Source organism: Grampus griseus (assembly GCF_964374135.1).
Source record: "Grampus griseus genome assembly, chromosome: 6".
Lineage (NCBI taxonomy): Eukaryota > Metazoa > Chordata > Mammalia > Artiodactyla > Delphinidae > Grampus > Grampus griseus.
In genome coordinates, this window is record NC_139000.1 from 83,452,797 (window position 1) to 83,476,103 (window position 23,307).

Here is a 23,307-nt window from a genome sequence, read left to right on the forward strand (position 1 = left end):
TAATAGGCTGTAACTTTACCCCCACCTACCTACCTATGTACAGTCCTATGGAGACTCTCCAACACGGCGCTGACATAGTTCTTAAATTCTAGACAGAGGCCTGGGGTGAGGTGTCGTGGGAGAGCACGAGTTCCAAAGATATGATGCTTGAGAAGAAACCTATTTATTCTTTTGGAAGCTTGTGGCAGAAAATCTACCAGAGGGGAAAGACACCTAGCTTAATTTTCATCAACCTAGCCTAATTTTAACAAATAACAAAACATAAGCTGATGGATGATTCTGTATTTCACTGGCTATTCAATAATGGACTTAGTGAAAAGAAACTGGAACTAATGAATAAGCTAAGAAATGGGCATTGACTTCATTAGTATATGCTATCCTTACCTTTGATCAAGAATATATGAGCTAGCTAGCTATATAATACGGGCAACAATACTTTTCTTTTTTCTTTTTTTGGCCATGCCATGTGGCTTGTGGGATTTGGGATTTTAGTTCCATGACCAGGAATTGAATCCGGGCCCTTAGCGGTGAGAGCATGAAGTCCTAACCACTGGACCACCAGGGAATTTCCAGCAATATTTTTCTTAATTTATTTCTTACTTATTGAGGTGTTTTGAAAAACAGGGAAGTATTTTTGACAACCCAATTTATTACATATACTAAAATTTACAATGTATACTAAAAAGAGAAACTATTAGATGAATTACTGAAAATGAAACATTGATTTTACCATAGAATGATTTCAGTGTTCTTGGACATGTACATTGGTCTCAGTCATGGGGATTGCTCTTTCAAAGAAAAGAGGATTGAAAGGAAGAGAATTTCATTTCTAGAGGAAAATGAGTGAGTAACTTCTGTTGATTAAGAATAAAAATTGCCTGAAATTGAAGCAACTCTCATTCAAGCCACATACTTTCTGTCTGGTCTCTCTACCTTTGGAGAGACTCAGCATATAAATTTCTAAGAAACAGACAGGGAGAATGCTGGATTTGCATACAAATGTTGATGCTTTTGCCAAATGTAGCTATGCAATGTAGGAAAGCCATCTCAGGAACTGACAACACGTATTTGGATAATGGCATCTTGGGATTAGAAAAGACCATGTATTTCTATCTGATGCCTGCACTGCATTCTACAAATAATTACAAGTTAATTATTTTTGGAATTTAATATTTTAAAGCAAATATTTCAATGAAACTTTGAGACTCACTCAACCTCCTATGTATAGATAATTAATTTAGCTGACTATCCTTTTGACACTTCATAATTTATTAATTTGCTCAACAAATTTGATATCTGCCAGACAGGCACTGCTCCAAGCACTGGGGACAGAGCAGAGAACAGAATGGGTACAATCCTTGTGCTTGGGGAGATTACATTCTTGCGGGGAGGCAGGATAAATAACTAAGCAAATGAAAACAGGGTCATTTCAAATAGTGATTAGGCAATGGGACAGGATGATAGGATAGAGAGTGATATAGGAAAGCAATACAAGTTGGTCAGAGAAGGCCTTTGAGGAGGGGATCATTGAGCTGAGACAGAAATGATGCAAGGGAGGCAGCTATGTGCAAAAAATCTTCTTTCACATCAACTGTCCAGATCTTTTGTCTATCTTGAAACTGAATCATTTGTCTTTTTATTATTGAGTTGTAGTAGTTCTTTATATACAAGTCCCACATTGGATATATAACTTACAAAAATTTTCTTCCATTCTTTGAGGTCTTTTTACTTTCTTCAAAGCTTCTACCACTGTTGTGGCACTCTCCTTCATTCTGGCTCATGGTTGTACTTAGTTGTTAACATGCAACTCTCTTCCTTGAAATCAGAAGCTAGTTGAGGGGCATGCCTTTATTTTGGCACACCGTCAGAAACCTAGATAATTCTTTGCCCACATTTGGGATTTGAGGACTAAATTCTAGGTCCTGTTATCTGAACTATTTCAAATAATATCACTAAAGCCAGAGATTGTTTTTCAAGCAAAGATGACCCAACTGCATTGTATCTGGATGAAATAAATAGATGAACACAGTTGATTCTATCCATTGACAATTATTCCCTTTAACAAGGAAAAATAACATTACTATGTCAGTCAACACTTTATAAATAAGTCATGTTCCAAAAATTCATTTGTATGGCTGTTATTTGTAATGCTGAACATATTTTCACCTAGTACCAATTTGATAACAATGGTTTAGTTTATGATTCTGGTGTCTGAAGCCAATTAAACTTTTGAAGAAGCATAATGCCAAGAGTGCACTAAGTACAACATAGGCAAAAAACAAACAAACAACAACAACAAAAGAAAAAAACATAATCCTCATGATCTGGACTGGTCTAGGAATTGAAGATTATTCATCATGTTATTTCTATGGGAAAGTGTGTCATAGCATTGGTCAATAGCATGAATACAAGTCTCCTTTCTGTGTGAGTCTGTTATAGACCCAGTGACCTCTGATCAACAAGTCTGAAGTTAAAAGATCATTTGGAGCTATAAGGAGCATGTCTCACAAACTCCAGGGTAGACCAGTTATTCCTAAGGATGGGATATGTGAACCTGAGGTATTACCCAATTGCCAGTGCCAAGAAATAATAAACATGTGAGCTTTATAGACTATCAAAATGATGGCCATGAGAATTATGCAGTTACATGGACACATATTCACAAGTGCAAAAATGTAGGACCTAGTATGTTAAACAACACCTCTCTCTCCCCACAGCCATTCACCCAAAAGGGAAAACAACGACAAATTCTGACAGAAGAAAAAGAAATAGAAACAAGGAGATAAAAATGCTAACAATAATTGTGTTTGGCATGAATTAGTGTTTCCTGCTTTTCTTTCTTCTCAGTTACCTCTAATTTGCTAAATTTGCTTTATAATAAAACACCAGAATAATTTAGCTTCATAAATTATAACTTCTGTGAGAGCAGGGATCTTATCTGTCTTACATACAGAGATATCACCACTGCATATAAGAGAACATGGTGCAAAAAAAGACACTTAATGAGTATTTGTGTTACATAAAGTAATCAAAAAGTTACAGAACTGAAAAAATAAGAGTTTGTAATGCAGTGATGGTAAAAGAGGTAATTTTTCTTCTTTGCACTTTTCTCATATGGAGTAAAGAGAGACCAGCACCATGTGAAGATGCAAAGAATCATATAGGTCTGTGTTGTGGAGAAAGAGTCTACAACATGAATGCAATCTGCTGTTAGCAGAACAAAAAGGATGTGCAGAAGTGAAAATTGTACACAAAAATCCTAAGAAATAGACATGTCCTATCTTGCTCAGTCTACTTTAATTTCCAGGAAGGATGAGCAAATAAGGAAAGAAGAGGAGTGCTTGCAGACATTTTAAAATTGTATCTGTTTGGTTGTAATATATGTGTGTAGAACGGTGTATCTCATACCTTAGATTCTTGAAGAACCTTGAAGTTATGATGCTCCTTTGAATCTTTTAGTACAACTCCAGGTATTCTACCACTCGTGTGTTGACATTATAATGATAACCCTAAATTTCATATATTGCCATTATCTAGTTCTTAAATGTCCCTAAGGACATTCCTAGTTCTTGAAGATCTCTAGGGAGAAAGAGAATAGAACAGTACTGCAAAATTGCCAATCTTAGTTTGTAACAGACCTTTTTTTTTCCTACACCCTTACCAGTATATTTTATCTGGATTATTTTCAAATAATTTTGGTAATAATTTTGTAAGAAAGATTGCTAGAGTAGATTTCATTTTGCATTCTTTTTGGCTACTTTGCCTTCCAGTTTTGAATGAATCATATTATTAGTATTAACTTCTTGTTTTATATTCCTACTTAATATTACCAATGAATATAAATCTCTTTTGTTTGTGCTAAAGTATACTTTAAAGATTATCTGGCACACAGTGATGGAAATATTGCTATTCTATAAATAACAACATTCTTCTCATGATTTTCTACATTTGGGTCACCCAAACATGTTTTTTTACCTTTGACAGGATTCTCCAAGGACTTCAGATGTCTAGGGACAGTGCAGGTTAAAGTACTATTTCATACTTCTTTTCTAAAAGGTAAACATGACCATTTATAGCTCTTAAAAAGTCATGTCTAGGGACTTCCCTGGTGGCGCAGTGCTTAAGAATCCACCTGCCACTGCAGGGGATACGGGTTCAAGCCCTGGTCCAGGAAGATCCCACATGCTGCAGAGCAACTAAGCCCAGGCGCCACAACTACTGAGCCTGTGTTCTAGAGCCCACGAGCCACAACTACTAAGCCCGAGCGCCGCAACTGCTGAAGCCCACGCGCCTAGAGTCCGTGCTCGGCAACAAAAGAAGCCACTGCAATGAGAAGCCCGTGCGCTGCAATGAAGAGTAGCCCCCGCTCGCCACAACTAGAGAAAGCCCGCGCGGAGCAACGAAGACCCAACGCAGCCAAAAATAAATACATAAATAAATAATTAAAAAAAATAAATATATAAAAAAAGAAAAGTCATGTCTAAAGGATAGGGAGAAATTTATATGTCTCACGTAAGCATCTACATTTTTGGTTCAATTTAGTTTAGAATAAAGGTGGTTTTACATTTTATCTCAGGGCTGATAATCATAAGAGGCTTAATATAAATCTTCAAGCTTCTGAATGGCTGCATTTTAGGCAACTAAAAAGTACTTCTGCAAAGTGCTGAAACTGAAGCATGAGTGCCTTTATAGTTTTATAAACTCAAGTCACTGAAATGTTTTTTTTTAATTAATTTATTTTATTTTATTTATTTTTGGCTGCGTTGGGTCTTCTTTGCTGTGCACGGGCTTTCTCTAGTTGAGGCGAGCAGTGGCTACTCTTCGTCGTTGTGCACCGGCTTCTCCTTGTGGTGGCTTCTCTTGTTGTGGAGCACAGGCTGTAGGCGCACGGGTTCTAGGCGTGCAGGCTTCAGTAGTTGTGGCACACAGGCTCAGTAGTTGTGGCTCACGGGCTTAGTTGCTCGGTGACATGTGGGATCTTCCCAGACCAGGGCTCGAAACCATGTCCCCTGCCTTTTCAGGCAGATTCTTAACCACTGCGCCACCAGGGAAGCCCTGAAATGGATTTTTGAACAGATGAGCATATAAAATAAAGGTCCTTTTCCTCAAAGATGTTTAAAAATGGAATAAGCAGACATGAATCTGGGTGTGACAAAAGTGAAGTCCTGGAACTTTATTTTCAGTACTAGATAAATAGCTTTCTAGACCATGTAGTCAAGTAGCACTAAATAACTGAGATACCAGAGGAATGAGAAAAAGGATTACATTATGTAATTTTACAGTTCTCTAAACTTTGATTCTCACAACTGTGTAAGCAATGTAAAGTCATTGCTTTACGAATGAGGACATTGGAATTTAGCATGTTCAAGAAACTTGCTCCAGATCCCTTCCTCAGACTTCCTGTTAAATATGGAGGACTGGACACAGGTATCAACCTCCACAAAATGAAGATGAAAAGGTGCACACTCACAAGGACAAAAGAAATGGATGAAGAAAAAACAATGCCTTTGATGATATGAAGCAGATGGATGAGGGCACTTACGTAGTGGACCCAAGAGAGTTGGATCATGAGCCAGTGATGGGGAAACCCAAGAAACCACCCATTCTGTACCACAGAAACACCTAGAATTTCCAGGAACAGATGGAACCAGCTACCTCCCAAGGTGGAGGTTAGGATGAGGCTAAAACAAGGGGAATATGTTTCAGAAGTACCAGGACCTGACATCTCCTCCCTAATGGGGAGGCTGTGACAGCCCCTCCTCAATCCCTATGGAAGACTGGAAAAGGTAAAGGAATCTCTGGCAAAGGGGGTGCTTATGAAAAAGGGAGATTAAGTGAAAATATTATAATGGATATTGATTCTCCCTCCCTCATCTCCCCGTCTTTTTCCTCCACTCCAAATGGCTACTCAGCTAGTAGATTTTTGGAGCAAAACTGCTAAGTTGCACAGCTCTGGGGGAGCCTTACATACACACAATTTATGTGAAAGACACCCCTGGTGTGCAGTGCCCAGGCTTGCACAGCCACACCTGAAGGCCCTGGATCAGAAGCACCTTTGAGAAATGAGACCAGCCTAAGACACAAGACCCAAAGTTGATGCTGTCAAAGATTCACCAACTGAATGGCCCAGCCAGGTCTTCTCATAGTGAAGACAACATTTGAAAAGCCCTTCCTGGAAGCACAAACCCTTAGAGCTACTCTTTGAAACACCATGCTTCAATATGAACTTCTAGCCAACAATCACCAGACTGAAGAAATTTCTCATATGAAAGACAGAGACTGAAAAAATTAGAAAAAAATAAGGTATGGAGGGAGAAGAGAAAATTATTATTTATGTTATCAGAAGATAATGCATATATGGAAGATAGTATTATAAGAAACATTTAGGGAACCAAAAGGACGTCTTGGAAAAGCATCTGACATTTTCTCATTATTAAATACAAAGAATGAAAATTAAAGGAACCAACTACTCATCTTATTTTTAAAATTTATTTTATTGAAGTACAGTTGCTATTGAAGTTCAATGCTGTGTTAGTTTCTGCTGTACAGCAAGGTGATTCAGTTATACATATATATATAATTTTTCATATTACTTTCCATTATGGTTTATCACAGGATATTGAACATAGTTCCCTGTGCTACATAGTAGGACCTTGTTTTTTATCCATTCCATATATAATAGTTTTCATCTGCCAATCCCACAATTCCAATCCATCCCTCCCCACCCCCCTCCCCCTTGGTAACCACAACTCTGTTCTCTATGTCTGAGTCTGTTTCTGTTTTGTGGATAAGTTCTTTTGTGTCATATTTTAAATTCCATATATAAGTGATATCATATGATATTTGTCTTCGACTTACTTAGTATGATAATCTCTAGGTCCATCTATGTTGCTGCAAATGGCATTATTTCATTCTTTTTTTATGGCTGAGTAATAGTCCATTGTGTGTATATACCACATCTCCTTTATCCATTCATCTGTCGATGGACATTTAGGTTGCTTCCAACCTAAATGTAAATAGTGCTGCTATGAAACTTATCTTATGAAACTAGAAAAGGACTACCAACAGAGCCTGAGATGGCATTAATGAGGAAAAATAAGAAATTAATTAGTTAGAAAACGTACAAAAAGGACAAAACTTTAAAAGCTGTTTTTTTTGGGGAAAAACCTACAAACAGAAAAATTATATGAGTTAAACTTCTTACTAACCTGAAAAGGAAAAAAAAATGTTCAAGATCAGAAAATCACAAAGGAGAAATAACACAGATATGAGTAAGATTTAAAAGAATCCTATGAGGGGAAAAAATACTTGTGTGTCTGAATGTTCCACAATACTTTTTATTAATGTGAAAGATATAACTCATTTGGAAGTTAAATAGAATACAAAGCAATATGTACAATGAGAATCCACTTTTAATAAACAAAACAAAATAAAAGCATATATATGCCTGAAAAATGAATGAACAGTATAAACAAAGGTCATCTTTCAGTCTGGGATTATGGGCGATTTTTATATGCTAGCTTACATGCATGAGTAATTTTTTATATTGGTTTTATAACAAGAAAAATACCCAATGGTTATGGTAGTAAAATTTAAAAAAACATTAAAGAATTTAGGTCACTGAACAGTAACTGTTTAGTGTAACATTTAAGGGAAGACAATTTTAAATTTCCCAATTTACTTTGCAGTTTCCACACCAACATGTTTTATTTGGTAGCAACATACTTGTTGCAATGTTTCATGTTACTCATATTGCTAGGACTATGGTAATAAAGAAGAATAAAGACCATTTTGTCCTTCAATGAGATGAAGCCGTTAGGGACAGATATTTGGCTACTAATTTCTTTCTTCAAGAAAACTTTTATTATGAAAAAACTAAACATACACAAAAGTAGAGAGAATAGTATAATGAACTGTTATGTCCATCAATATCTTCCATAATTATCAACAAATCTTATTCTCTCAATCCATTTACCTCCAAACCCACTGGATGATTTTGAAGCAAATACAAGGCGTCAAATATTTTCACTTATAAATATTTCAGTATGCATCTCTTAAAAATATTAAGACTGATGTTTTTAAAAGATTACTACAATACCACTATACTACCTAAATTTTTAAAAATGTAATATCAAATATCCAGTCAGTCATCAGATTTGCTCAATAGAGTCAAATTGTTTACACTATTTTAAATAGCATCTAAAGTTTATCTAATTCATACTTTTTCACTATTTCTTCTCTCATTTTCTCTTCTAATTCATTAATTTCATATTCTATCTGCAACTGGTTGATATGTCTTCTATGCTCATTTCCCATTTTGATAGAAGTTTCAATATTTATGCATTAGACAACTATTGATGGCCTTGTAAGTAACCTATCTATGTAGTTAATCTTTTTTTTTGTAAAAAATTGACTTGATAGGTCCCAGGAAACTGCTTGAGAATCATCCATAAAAAGGAATTTTGAAAAGATTTTCTTATAAAGAAAGCAGTGTTATAAGTTATGTATGTGTGCTGTTATTAAAGGGATAATTCAGCGTTAACATCTCTTTCAGATTCAGTGAACCACTCCCCTGGTTTTTCTCCTGCTTCAGCCTTTGTTCTCAGAGTCCTGGATCCTCTTCCTCTACTTGATCTCTAAATGTTGAGGTTCCTCAGACTCAATTTTGAGCCTACTTCCCTCTTGATAGCATCTTCTTATGTGATCTCAATAATTCCCATGTTCTAAATGACATCTTTATTAATAACTTTGACTAAAAAATATTTTCAAATAGCAAATAAAAAAATAAACAAAAACTAAACAACCAAAAACAAAGTAAAAAGACAAAAGACACATTGGTTTAAAAAATTTCAACTTAAATAGAAAGTGAATATATAGAGCATCTTAAAAGAAAAAGAAAATAATCAATCCTATAGACAAATGGGCTAGAGATGAGGACAGACAGATCACAGAGAAAGGTGCAAATTGTCCTTAAAAAGATAAAAAGATTTTCTACCTCACTCATGATAAGAGAATACAAATTAAAACTATACTGAGATAGCATTTTTATCACTTAGCAGTTTGGAAAAATTCCAAAAGTTTGGCACCTACTGTATTGATGAGGTTATAGAAAAGGGAGCACTCTCATATGTTGCTAATTGCAGGGAGGGGACACTTAATGGGGGGAATTTGGCGATAGCAAAATTACATGTGCACGTATTCTTAGACCCCAAATGCTGCTTACGGGAATTTATCCCAAAGATACACTGGCAATATTATAAAAAGGCATACGTACACTGCTATTCATGGTAGCACTATTTATAATGGAAAAACCCTGCAAACAACCTAAATGTCCATCAACAGAGAACTGGTTGAATAAATTATGGTGTATTCACTCAGTGAAGTGGGGTGACTATCTTTTTAGATTGTCAATCCAGGACACAGACACATAGGAAAAAAGATGTATAATAAATATACACATATGTCTTAAACATAAATTTATGAAAAATAGATATTTGAAATTGTATATTCTGTATTTAATTTTCTGTTACTTAAATGCCGTTTTAAAAACAAAATAGGACTAATTAACAGTGGTGATCAGTAGTAATTGGTAGTAGGAACAACTATTTAATGTGTGAGAAAAATATAACTAGAAACATCATACAGAGGATACTTATACATTATCCCTTAACACAGAAGTTTACTTTAACTTTTTTATAACTCTTTATTGGATTACTGTATCTTTCCCTTCTCAGGGAAAATGGTTTCTAAAGCAGAGAGATAATTAGAAGTTGTGAAAATAAATTTGAATTTCAAATAAATTACAGTTTTAGTAAAGAAATAAAGAAAATCCTGTTTCACTTGGCTACTCTGTTCTGGTGACTTTTCTTTTTCTTTTCTTTCTTTTATTTTTCAGTTATTTTGGATGCAGTCTTATTTCAAAAATTTGGTGTTTTGCTTTGTTTTTTTGTGTGCTGTATTGGTTTTTGTCACAATCTACACATAATACTGAATAACTCAGATGCAGTCAGTTCATCCTTTTCTAGATTTCTTATGGCCTCTGAAAAGATCATCAAATGCTTTTGGAGAAACAATATAAATTTCTGTTTTACTGTCATTCTTTTCTATATTCTTATCTTCAGTGTATTTAGTGAGTACCTACTATAGGTCAACCACTGCTTTTTATGGTAGGGATACAACTTTGATCAAAATAGTTAAAGCTCCTGCCCTTAGGAAACATTATTCTATATGAGACATGAAGATGTATATTTTTCTGTTTTTAAAATCAACTTTACTGAGGTTTGATTTGCACACAGTAAAATGCATACGTTGTGTGTACTTCAATGAACTTTTACAAATGAATTCGGCCATATAACCACCACCATAATCAAGATACAGAACGTCTCCATCCCCTCAAATTACCTAGCCCTATTCCAATTAATCCTTCCTTGACACCCACCTCGTCTCCTGGCAGTCACTGTTCGGTTTTGTCATGAGAGATTAGTCTTTTTTAGAATTTCATATAAATGGAATCATAATCTTTTGCTCATACTCTGATTTCCTTTGCTCAGAATAATGTTTTATGAGATTCATATTTTTGCATGTCAAGAAGTCATCCCTGTTTGCCGAAAATTACTATTCATTATATGAATAATTACATATCATTGTATGGATATGCCACCAGATGATGAAGATTATGGTTGTTTCCAGTTTTTGATCATTAAAAATAAAGCTATAAAGAGGCAAAAACCAGAGCCGATCAGTGGAAAGTTAACTATGTGGAAACATCTGCTAAAACACGAGCTAATGTTGACAAGGTATTTTTTCATTTAATGAGGGAAATTCGAGCCAGAAAGATGGAAGACAGCAAAGAAAAGAATGGAAAAAATAAAAGTTTAGCCAAGAGAATCAGAGAAAGACGCTGCATTTTATAATCAAAGCCCAAACTCCTTTCTTATCTTGACCATACTAATAAATATAATTTATAAGCTTTGCCATTGAAGGCTCAATTGACTGAAATTACTTTAACATTTTGGAGATCATGTATGTCTAAAAGCATGAATTGGAACTGCACTGAAAGTCAAATTCACTTAAAAAAGAAATTAATGTGGCTTCACCAAGAGAAAAAAAAAAGCTTTTGTGTGTGCACATTTTCATTCCTAAGTAAATACCTAGGAGTGTGATTGCTGGATCATGTAAATGCATGATTAATTTTATAGTAAAAGACAAACTGTTTACCAAAGTGGTTGGACCATTTTGGATTCCCATCAGGAACATATGAGATGTCCAGCTGCTCCATGTTGTCAACATTTGATACCGTCTTTTAAATTCAGGCTATCTTAATGGCTATGTAGTGATAAGCATGCGTTTCGTTTCCTACCCATACTAGTCTACTTATGTAACCCCACTTGAAAACTGATCATTAATTTCAGGAAAAATCTAAACCATGTAAAGGATCTAAAAGAAAATAACTGGCTTGATTCTGCTTATATTTTGTTTCAATTTTTCCGCATGAAATCCCCAGGCTCTCTAGGAAACATAAAACCGGTGTCAGGCAGCACCAGCTCGATGGAGCTCTCGTAACTGGGCTCTTCATGCAAGGCCCCAACAACTAACCCCTGCGCGTACTTCCATCGCTTCCTCGCGCCTCCCCGGCACCTTTCTAAGAATTTCCCAGAGAACCGCGCGACGCGAAGCGGGACGGGCTCTGGGCCCTCAGGCTCCGCCCCTTACCGGCACTCACCCACTACCCAGGACAAGGCCGCAGCCTGGAGAAGGAAGGTAGCTTCCGGTCTCGCGATTGGCTCTAATCCCGCGAGAAGAGAATATAGCCGCCCCGGCCTAAGGCTGTCGGTAGCGAGGAAGGGGGTGTGGCCGGGGAGCGCGAAGTCCCAAGGCGTGAGAGAGAGGAGGCGGGGTCGCGCGCACCGGGCGTACGCATGCGCGCACGCGGCCGGTCGGGCTGGGCTGAGAGGGGAGGGGTTGGCTGCGGCGGCCCAGGCGGCGTCGTTATTTCCGCGAGCTGGGCGGTGCGTGGCAGCGCGGGTGGCCACGGGAGAAGTAGATAGGGACCGCTGTTCGGAGCCATTGAGACTTCTTCCCTCCCGTGTCAGAGAGCCGCAGCACCCCGCGCGCGTGGCGGACCCTGGGGACGCCAGGTCACCCTGCGGCCCCTGCCCTCCCGCCGCGCTTCAGGTAGGAGCTGCGGGCTTCCCCGTGCCCACTGCCCGCCGGGGCCCTGGCCTTACTCGGTGTTAGGGCGACGACCTGGCACCGGGCGTGCCAGTTCTCCCGCGCGACGACAGCCCTGTCCTTGCCTCCGTGCCCGTGGGCTGGGGCCGGGCCGGGCAGACCCGGGTGGGGCGGTCCCCTCCTCAGGTGCGCCCCCGCCCTGGGCCTGGCGACTGGGGCCCGGCGGTGCGCTCCCTCACGCTATGCCCCCCGGACAGGCTGTGTAGGGGTCCGGCCGGGACGGGAGAGGTTGGCCCGGCGAGCTCCGGGCAGGTGAAGGACCACCTTGACTTGTGTAGTTGCTGAGGTCTTGGGCTTCGAGAGGGGACCCTGAAGAGTGCCTTGGTTATTTGTGGCCAGTGTTGAAAGTAGGAAGCTCTGGAGTTGGTTCTCTTTGGGCCAGCTGTGGGATGGTTTGTGATTTTTTCTTCCTAAATAGGCAGAGCAGCAGCAGTGTTAATTGACGTGGGATTTAATTGCAGTAAGGTAGGTTTTTACAGTGCGGTCCTCAAACTCAGAAGAGCTCTGCTTAAAGAGTTTAGTAAGACTTTCATCCAATACTTAAACGCACATGGTTTGCAAATACTCTTGCCCTGAAAGCTACATTCTCTCTTTTACACCAATATTAATTTTATAGGAATAATGGTTATGAAAGCTTCTGTAGACGATGATGATTCAGGATGGGAGCTCAGTATACCAGAAAAGATGGAAAAAAGCAATACAAACTGGGTGGACATAACTCAAGATTTTGAAGAAGCTTGTCGAGGTGAGTTTGAATTTTTGAATTAGAAGTTCAAAATTTGGGAAAGGGTGCAATAAAAATGTGGATTGTGATTTCTAAACTATCTCAATAAATGGAAAAAATCAACATGTGTGGTTTATCGAGTTTGTTAACCACACTTATTCATTCTCCTCTGATTTTAACTTTCATTTAAAGCCAGTTTATGTAGGTTATAGCATTAAATACAGATGTTCAGGCAGTTTCTTGGGTTAAAATTTTCTAACTTTTAAAAAACAGGTTAGAGAGCACATAGCAGTAATTTCAAACTGTGGAAATACGAATTCTGTCGCCCTAAAGACGGGAGTATTATTGTATATTTGAGGTTTGAAAATAATCGGATCATGTCATTCCCTGCTTAAGATCCTCCAGTGGCTTCCTGTTACATGTAGAATAAAATTCAAACTTCTTCCCTTTGGCCTATGTGATCTAGTGTCTGCCTCAGACTTTTTTTGTACCACTGCTTCACTAGACTCATTATGTTTGGTCATGAGATCCTTATCTCATTAAACACACTAAGGTCGTGTCCCCAGGTCTTTACATAGCTGGCTCCTTCCTGACCACTTAAATGTTACTGTTCCAGGGACTTCTCTGGTGGTCCAGCGGTTAAGACTCCGTGCTCCCAATGCAGGGGGCCCAGGTTCCATCCCTAGTGAGGGAACTAGATCCCGCATGCCGCAACTAAGACCCGATACAGCCAAATAAATAAATAAATATTAAAAAAAAAATGTTACCGTCCCAAGTGAGGTCTCAACAGCCAATCTAAACAGATTTATCCCCTCATTCTCTTCTATCCAGCTCCACCTCAGTTGAATCACCCTGCTTTATTTTTTTCATAGTACTTATCTACTGTGAGAAACCATCATTTTCAATTATCTTTTATTGTTAGCCTCACCCACTGAAATATAAGCTCTGTGAGTGCAGAAATCCTGTCGATAACGCAAAACGGGAGAGGCCACGGCCGTGGGAGGCCCACATACCGCAAAAAAAAAAAAAAAAAATGTTTGTTATTCATAGGCCACCCAATTTATGGTATTTTAGTTATAGCTGCCTGAGTGGACTAAGATTCTCAATTTAATTTTTCTTTTCTGCTGTAATGTGTTTTGGTGTTTTTTTTTGCGGTATGCGGGCCTCTTACTGTTGTGGCCTCTCCCGTTGCGGAGCACAGGCTCCGGACGCGCAGGCTCAGTGGCCATGGCTCACGGGCCCAGCCGCTCCGCGGAATGTGGGATCCTCCCAGACCGGGGCACGAACCCGTGTCCCCTGCATCGGCAGGTGGACTCTCAACCACTGCGCCACCAGGGAAGCCCCTGCTGTAATGTTTTTAATTTCTAAGATTTTTTCCCTCTGAATGTTTCTTTTTTTAATAAAAGTAGAGTGTTTTTGTTTCAGGGTTGCACTATTTTTTCTAAGATTAATAATAGTTGTTTTGAAATTTTGTTTCCCAACTTAGTGTCTTTCCTCCAACTTGCCTTTTTTAGTTTGTTTTCTTTGGTTTCTATCTTTCTTGTTAGGGGATTACTTCAGATATCTAAGAATCCTTTGTTACCTGTTGAAGGTGGGGGGAGGCTGGCTAAAAGCCAGCTGGAAGCTCCGAATTTTTGAGCAGGACTCCTCTGCTATGAACGCCAGTATCAGGTGATCTGACTTGGCTTTTGTGTTGGAGAACCTCTGGTGTCAGTTATTTAGCTCCTTCTTCTTGGAAAGATTATATTCTGTAGAGAAAAATTTATCTAATCTCCTGCTTGAGGTTGAAGATTTGACTGTTTGCCTGTGATTTAACAGTTAAGTGGGGGAAGAGGTCTGGAATTTTTACATATTCACTTAATGCCCCCTCTTTCCAGTACTGAATCCTACCCTTCAAATAACCTTCTGTCCCTGGAGATTTTTTGTTTTGCCCTTTTCAAAGAAAGCCTTCAGTATTATCCAGGGTGAGGGAGGGGTAGTTATCTTGTTCTGTAAATTAGGGCAGGGCTCTGGGCTGTCTGATGGCTCAGTTTTCTATATTTTAGCCCATCTTTATATCCTCACTTTCAGAGGTAAGTGGTAAATCGGGTTGGTTTTGGCTTTCTCCACTGCTGGTTTTATTTTTCTTGGGTTTGCTAGGAAACGACTTGTCTTTCTGTTTCCAAGTTTCCCTAATTTTGTTGTATTATTTCTGCACCAATTTTTCCTCTTCCTTTAGGTTCATAGCTTTCTTTAAAAAAAAAAAATTTTTTTTTCCTTTAATTGTTTAAATGAGATTTCAGGAGGGAGTTAAAGGTTGTTGCATGTGTTCAGTTGGCCACCTTTACCCAGGGGTAAACTTTAATTCATCTGTTTATCACTGTACAACGGTACTGGATTCCAGCTATATCATAGATTCAGTAGGGTCTTCATAGCGACCCTAGCAGTGAACTTAACCATGATTTACAATGTTATGTGTAGAAATATATTCAAAGATCTGTAACACCAGTTCTCAAATTATCTTCTCATTTATAAGAGGGTAAAATGTATTTGCGTTGTCAAATAGTTACATGTTTTTCTCATCCCGTTAGATTACTTTTCTTCAGGGGAATGATAGTATGCTTCAAGTGCTTAGCGCTGCTGCAAACCCAAACTCCAGCTACAAGTTATAGTTCATTGTTCATTTCCAAGGCAAAAGGGAGGATGTCCTAAGGAACTTTAACAGAACCATCTAGTACAGGCCTTCATTTTACAGATGATAAAATCAGGGCCCAGAGTGATCGACTTGCTTCTAGGTCTGTGGAGTGTTCAGTGAAGCTATTTGGTACCCAAATCTACCCTAAGTATGTGGTAAATTATTACAGCAGTTCTCAACTTTTTGGTATCAGAACCCCATTATACTCTTAAAAATACCCTCTTATGCTTTTAAAAAGTATTGTTTATGTGTATTATATGTATATTGATATTTACGGTATTAGAATTTAAAACAAATTTTAAAAATACTTGTTCATTTGAAAATGGTAATAAACCCATTGCATGTCAACATAACATTTTTAAAATGAAAAATGTATTTTCCAAAACAAAGAACAACTTTGAAGAGTGGCATTGTTTTATACTTTTGAAAATCTCTTTGATATCGGCATAATAGAGGACACCTGAATTCCCTATCTGCTTCTGTGTTCAGTCTGTTGCCACATGTCGTTTTGGTAGAAGTATAGGAAGTATATCAGGCCTCACCAAATATGTAGTTAAAAGATGGTGGAACCTTTTCAGGTAATTGTGGATATTCTTTGCTACTATACCAAAACTTGGCAGGTGGTAATTTCTTAAAGATTAAGATTGCAGTGTGGAATCTGAAAGCATATCAGTGGACCTTTCATGCTGTGTTACATAAAGTATATTGGTCTGTCTAGAACATTGAAGGGATCTTTTATCCATGCCTAATTTTGTAACATGCATTGCTATTTGCAAAATATTGGTTTAGTGAGTTAAGCACATTTTCCAAGTGTTGACACACTTCATTATTCAGTATTAAAAAGCACATTTGTTAATATCACCACAGTATCCTCAGGAAAGCCTTTTTAAGTATTGGGACACTGTCAAGTTCACAGTGGCAGATATATGCTTTCCAAAATTCCGATTTTTCCTTGAAAGCTCAAATTTTATCACTGGCAATAAACCTTGTCAGTTATTTTCCTAAAGCGACAAACTCATTTATTTTCAAGCAAATGCCATATTGTCAAGTCTGAATAACTATAATTTGTCACTGTTCTTTCAAGTAAAAGTGGTGTTTCATGATAGTTGTGCAAGAGCTTTTCCTTGAGACAGTCTCTTACTTTGGTAAGCAGAGGAAGTGTTTATGTATACTTCCCATTTGTCAAATAGAATATTAAAAAGGTGTATTCAAAGACTGAAATTTAATTAGGTATATCAGGACCAGCCCTAGGATGAAGTGAGTGAGGCAATTAGGGTACAGAATTTAAGAAGGCACTACTTGAAAGTGCCTTCTTAAATTTTGCAACCTACATGCCTTACTTGCACTCTGGTCCTGGCCCTGAGATTAATAATTTTTACTGTTCCATCAAGGACTTCTTAAGTGAAAGTGCATGGAAGTGAAGAATACACTGTTTAGCTTGGGGCCACTGTCTTGATTTGTGCTGAAGATAGAGTTTTGCCCTTTTCCTCTTTACACCATTGCTTTTGCATCATCATTGTAAATGTCAACACAATGAAAAAAAGTTTAGTATTATTTACAAAATGTATTAGTATTATTTTAGTAATTTAGTATTATAACAAAATGACTTTAACATCACAGGCTCCTGGGTTCTCAAACCATCTTTGAGAACCACTGTATGTTCTATTATGCTTCATTACAGTATTTTGATAAATGCTTCTCATTGATTTATCTGTTTTGGTACATGGAACTTTAAAAAATGAATGTCATTTAACTTATTAGCTAGGGAGATTAGTAATATTCTGAGAACTGCTTCTTTATGTCTTCCACAGGAGTTGACCATCAACATTTAAGCTACTTTACTTGCACATTGAAATCATCTGGAGTACTTTAAAACCACTCTATGGGTCCCACTCCTAGAATTTGATTGGTTTGGGGTGCTGATTGGACATTGGGGTTTTCAAAAGCTCCCCAGTTGATACTGATATGCAGCCAAGGTTGAGAACTGCTGCTTTATGGAGGATTAACACTCTTTTGATCAGCTGTTTATGCAAGTGTTTTCTACATTATTTAAATAAAATGTAATAAAAAAAATAGTTTCAACACTGTTCCTGGGACAAAAGGAGATTAGATTATGATGCCAAGTAGTTTAAAAACAACTTGAGAGGGCTTCCCTGGTGGCGCAGTGGTTGAGAGTCCGCCTGCTGATGCAGGGGACACGGGTTCATACCCCGGTCCGGGAAGATCCCACATGCCGCGCAGAGGCTGGGCCTGTGAGCCATGGCCGCTGATCCTGCGCATCCGGAGCCTGTGCTCCGCAACGGGAGAGGCCACAACAGTGAGAGGCCCGCATACCACAAAAAAAAAAAAAAACAACTTGAGAAATAGCATACAGTTCTGTGAAAAAGTTTACTTAGGGAGAAATGTATTACTGGTTTTTTAAAAATGGGCCTGATAATTCTGGTTGTATTATTGTTGCCTGTGATGGGTCACTTGTTAATCCTCAGAAGTTCAATTTATAGTTAGTGTTTAAATATTCACTGTGTAGAAGACATTATATTAGTAATTGAGTAAAAATAATATGACCATTTCTTAGAAAATGAAGTTTAAAGGACTGCAAGCACATTTTTCAGGTGCTAATATTTTGTTTCATTTTTTTTTTTAGAATTAACAGTTAAATATAAATATGGTATTATTCAAAAGATTTTTCTCTTTGTTTCTTTTAGAATTAAAGTTGGGAGAACTGCTTCATGATAAGCTGTAAGTATTTGTGTCCTTTGAAATAGTGTAGTGTAATATTTCCATCTATTTTGTCTCCTGTGCAATAGTATTCCTTGAAGTCTGAGTAATTTTACATTTCAAAGCTGTAAGAATAACACTAATTATATATTTTTAACCTTGGTCAGCTGTTTTGGGGCAGCTGACCTTAGTCGTGATAGGAAGTGGTTGTACCTAGTGAAACTGTGACTTATGGTCATTTCTTGAGGGTAGGTATACAGGATGTGGAATTTCTTGAGAAAAGGTATTGGTTGCATGTTGTATGTGATATGCTGGTTGATGACCAGAGGTAGGTGATTAAATGCCTAGATGAAAGTAGATTGAGAATCCCTAGAAAGGTAAATGAAAGGAAATTCTTGATTATATTTATATTCCCATAGATAGCCTCAGTTCCTATACTGCTGTGGCCAGACTCAATTTTCAAGGTTGGGAGTATGAAATTTTAAATTAGTAAGTAGACAAGATTGGACGTTTGTTAGGGGAAGTAGAAACTTGAAATTTAGTTCTTCTCAGACTTTAGTGACATCAGAATCATCAGAAGGGTTTTAAAACACACATTTCTGGAACCCACCCCCAGAGTTCCTTATTTAGTAGGTCTAGTGTGGGGTCACAGAAGTTGAATTTCTCAAGTTCTCAGGTGAGATTGATGCTGCTGATCTAGGGACCACACTTTGAGAACCACTGTAGGTCATCATTTTGATGTCACAGGCAATGATAGGAAGGATATAATGAAATCAAACCATAAGCTAATGCAGGAAAGAATGTGGCTCCTGACTATGGAATAACATTTGAGAGAGGGCCGCTAGAGGGACATAGCCCTCTTCATTTCCCCAAGGTTTTAGACACTGAGCCCAGGGATCATGATTGCCAGCAGCCTACACTGGCCATCTATTAAATTTGTATCCTTTTAATCCATATCTTCTTTAACTGTCATTTTTTTCCCCCTAGCATGTACGGTGTTCTAGCCTTCTGTGTCATTTCCTTATCTTTATTGTTTGTTTCCTTCCACTAGAACGTAAGCCCCATGAGACAGGCAGATTTGTTTTGCTCACTCATGTATCTCAAGTGCCTAGAACAGTGCCTAGCACATAAGCAGGCACTCAGTATTTGTTGAATGTGTGGAATAGCTAACTTACTGCTACTCTGGTTTCTATAGCAATTTTACTAGTGAAGCAAATACCTTATTTTTTAAAAAATTTTTTTATTGGCGTATAACTGCTTTACATTGTTGTGTTAGTTTCTGCTGTACAATGAAGTACAATGAATCAGCTATATGTATACTTATATCCCCTCCCTCTTGAGCCTCCCTCCCACCCCCCACCCCACCTTTCTAGGTCATCACAGAGTACCGAGCTGAGCTTCCTGTGCTTTATGGCATGTTCCTGCTAGCTATTTTATTATGCATGGTAGTGTATATATGTCAATCCTAATCTCCCAATTTGTCCCACCCTTCTCTTCCCTGCCACCTGTGTCCACGTGTCCGTTCTGTACATCTGTGTCTCTGTTCCTGCCTTGCAAATAGGTTCACCTGTACCATTTTTCTAGATTCCACATATATGCATTAATATACGGTATTTGTTTGTCTCTTTCTGCCTTACTTCACTCTGTATGACAGACTCTAGGTCCATCCACATCTCTACAAATGACCCAATTTCGTTCCTTTTTATGACTGAGTAATATTCCATTGTATATATGTACCACATCTTCTTTATCCATTCATCTGTTGTTGGACATTTAGGTTGTTTCCACGTCCTGGCTATTGTAAATAGTGCTGCAGTGAACATTGGGGTACATGTGTCCTTTTGAATGGTTTTCTCAGGGTATATGCCGAGTAGTGGGATTGCTGGGTCATATGGTAGACTTTATTGATCTAGGGTTTTAATTGTGCCATTAACAACTTTTCTTTAGTTGTTTTCATATAAGTAATAAACGGATACTTTGTTTTTAACAAATTTAAACATTAGAGATGAAGCAGAACTTCTCCTGACACCATCTCTCCAATACAATCTCTGTTCTTTGCTTGGAGATAGTCATTGTTATAAGTCATCAGATTGTTACATGTCCTGGACCTATAAAGATATATATTCTTATATACGTGAATGAAATCTGTAAAACTAGTTAACTGTAAGTGGGGATATATAGTACAGTATTCAGCTTTGCCATTCTTTATGTAAGGGACTTGAGCATCTGTGGAGGCTCCTGGAGCTAACCCCCTGTGGATAGCGAGGGTCGACTGTGTGTATTCTGCAAATTCCCCACCCCCACTTTCAGTATATCTTGGAGATCTTTCCATGTTAACTCCACCTTGTTCATTTTAACTGCTGCTTTTTATTTTATAAAATGACTGTACCATAATTTGTTCTATGGTATCCCTATTGATGGACATTCAGATGGCAACATATTTTGGTAACGTGGGAAAATTCAAAACATTTAATTTATACAAGCCTGTTTATACATATACACGTGCAAATGAATTTTAGAAGCCTAGAAATCAAATGACTGGATTTTAATGTATTCAGCCAAATTTTTTCCCTCACAAAAGTCTTTATCAGTTTACACTAACACCAACAGCATATGAGGGTACAAATTAAAAAAAAAAAGGGCTTCTCTGGTGGCGCAGTGGTTGAGAGTCCGCCTGCCGATGCAGGGGACACGGGTTCGTGCCCCGGTCCGGGAAGATACACATGCCGCGGAGCGGCTGTGCCCGTGAGCCATGGCCGCTGAACCTGCGCGTCCGGAGCCTGTTGCTCCGCAACGGGAGAGGCCACAACAGTGAGAGGCCCGCGTACCGCAAAAAACAAGAAAAACAAAAACAAAACAAAAAAAAAAGTTTCCTTACTCCCCCCCACCCCTGCCAAAAACCAGCATCATTTTGTTTTGCATTACTTGATTACATTAGAATTTGAATAGCTTTTTACTTTTTTATTAATAGTTTATATTTTCTCTTCTGTTAATTATCCATTCATGTCCTTTGCCTACTTTTCTTTGGATTATTTGCCTTTTTCTATTTGTATGAGTTATATATTATGGATATTAACTTTTTCAAAATTACCTATATTAAAAATATTTCCCCTGGGCTTCCCTGGTGGCGCAGTGGTTGAGAGTCCGCCTGCCGATGCAGGGGACACGGGTTCGTGCCCCGGTCTGGGAGGATCCCACATGCCGTGCAGCGGCTAGACCCGTGAGCCATCGCCCTTGAGCCTGCGGGTCAGGAGCCTGTGCTCTGCAACGGGAGAGGCCACAACAGTGAGAGGCCCAAATACCGAAAAAAAAAAAAAAAAAAAAAAAAAAAAAAATATTTCCCCTAGATAATTGTCAGTGTTTTAACTGACTGGTTTATTGCTACATATAAATTTTTAATATTTTACACAGTTGGAGTTACCAGCTTTTTTCTTTGTGGCTTTGTAAATTATTAAAAGAGTTTTTGTTCGTTTGCTTATTTTAGGTTTAGAACTTAGATCTGCCTGGGGTTTGTTTTATTAAATTGCATAAATCAAAGATTTCACTTTTTCAGGATGGTTAGCCATTTGTCTTAATAGTATTTATTGACTAATACACTGTTTTTCCACTAATTTGAAATTCCACCTTTATCTTATGTACTTCCTACAAAAACATGGCTTTGGATTGTTTTTTCTTCATCTGTGTATGCTAGAATGCTTTTAATTACTACAGGTTTATAGTATCTTTGATATTTGGTGAATCCCTGTTCTTTTATTGAAAAGGTTCTTTTCCATTTTTGCATATTTTCTCTTTCGACTTGACAAGCTCATTGAAAAATACCATTTGGGTTTTGATTCACAACATTGCATCAAATTTATAGATGAGAGTTTTCTTCAGTATGCTCATATTGTCAGAGTATCTTAAATTGAAGCATTAAGAGGTTTGATGGATTTCAGGGCGTGTCTCCTTAAAGCTCTTCTTTTTTTTTTTTAATTGAATTATAGTTGATTTACAATGTCATGTTAATTTCTGCTGTACAGCAAAATGATTGTTATACGTATGTATATATATATTTTTTATGTATCCTTTTCCATTATGGTTCATCATAGGACATCGAATATAGTTCTCTGTGCTATACAGTAGGACCTTGTTGTTTATCTATTCTCTATATAATAGTTTACATCTGCTAACCCCAACCTCCCACTGCATCCTTCCCCCAACCCCCTCCCCCTTGACAACCACAAGTGTGTTCTCTATGTCCATGAGTCTGTTTCTGTTTTGTAGATAGGTTCATTTGTGTCATATTTTAGATTCCACATATAAGTGATATCATACGGTTTTTGTCTTTTTCTGTCTGACTTCACTTAGTATGGTAATGTCTAGGTCCATCCATCTTGCTGCAAATGGCATTATTTCATTCTTTTTTTATGGATGAGTAGTATTCCATTTCATTTATGTACCACACCTTCTTTACCCATTCATCTGTCAGTGGACTTTTAGGCTGTTTCCATGTCTTGGCTGTTGTGTAATAGTGCTGCTGTGAACATAGGGGTACGTGTATCTTTTTGAATTAAAGTTTTGTCTGTATATGCCCAGGAGTGGGATTGCTGGATCATGTGGTAATTCTATTTTTAGTTTTCTCAGGAACCTCCATACTCTTTTCCATAGTGGCTGTACCAACTTACATTCCCACCAACAGTGCAGGAGGGTTCTGTTCTCTCCACATTGTCTCTGGCATTTGTTATTTGTAGAGTTTTTAATGATGGGCATTCTGAGCAGTGTGAGGTGGTACCTCATTGTGGTTTTGATTTGCATTTCTTTAATAATTAGAGATGTTGAGCATCTTTTCATGTGCCTGCTGGCCCTTTGTATTTCTTCTTTGGAGAAACATCTGTGTAGGTCTTCTGCCCATTTTTCAATTGGGTTGTTTTTTGTTGTTGTTGAGTTGTATGAGCTGTTTATGTATTTTGGAAATTAAGCC

The 23,307-nt window shown here is 38.0% G+C and overlaps 1 protein-coding gene across 1 annotated transcript in view; it reads left to right on the forward strand.

The window, feature by feature from the left end:
- Positions 1-12,050: 12,050 nt before the first annotated feature.
- Positions 12,051-23,307, forward strand: part of NAA35 (N-alpha-acetyltransferase 35, NatC auxiliary subunit) — an 87,728-nt gene continuing 76,471 nt past the window's right edge. Inside the window, exons 1-3 of the mRNA XM_082656558.1 lie at positions 12,051-12,174; positions 12,848-12,976; positions 18,335-18,368. Coding sequence (XP_082512684.1) covers positions 12,853-12,976; positions 18,335-18,368 — 158 coding nt within the window. The 5' untranslated portion in view covers positions 12,051-12,174; positions 12,848-12,852. The remainder of the gene's footprint in view (positions 12,175-12,847; positions 12,977-18,334; positions 18,369-23,307) is intronic.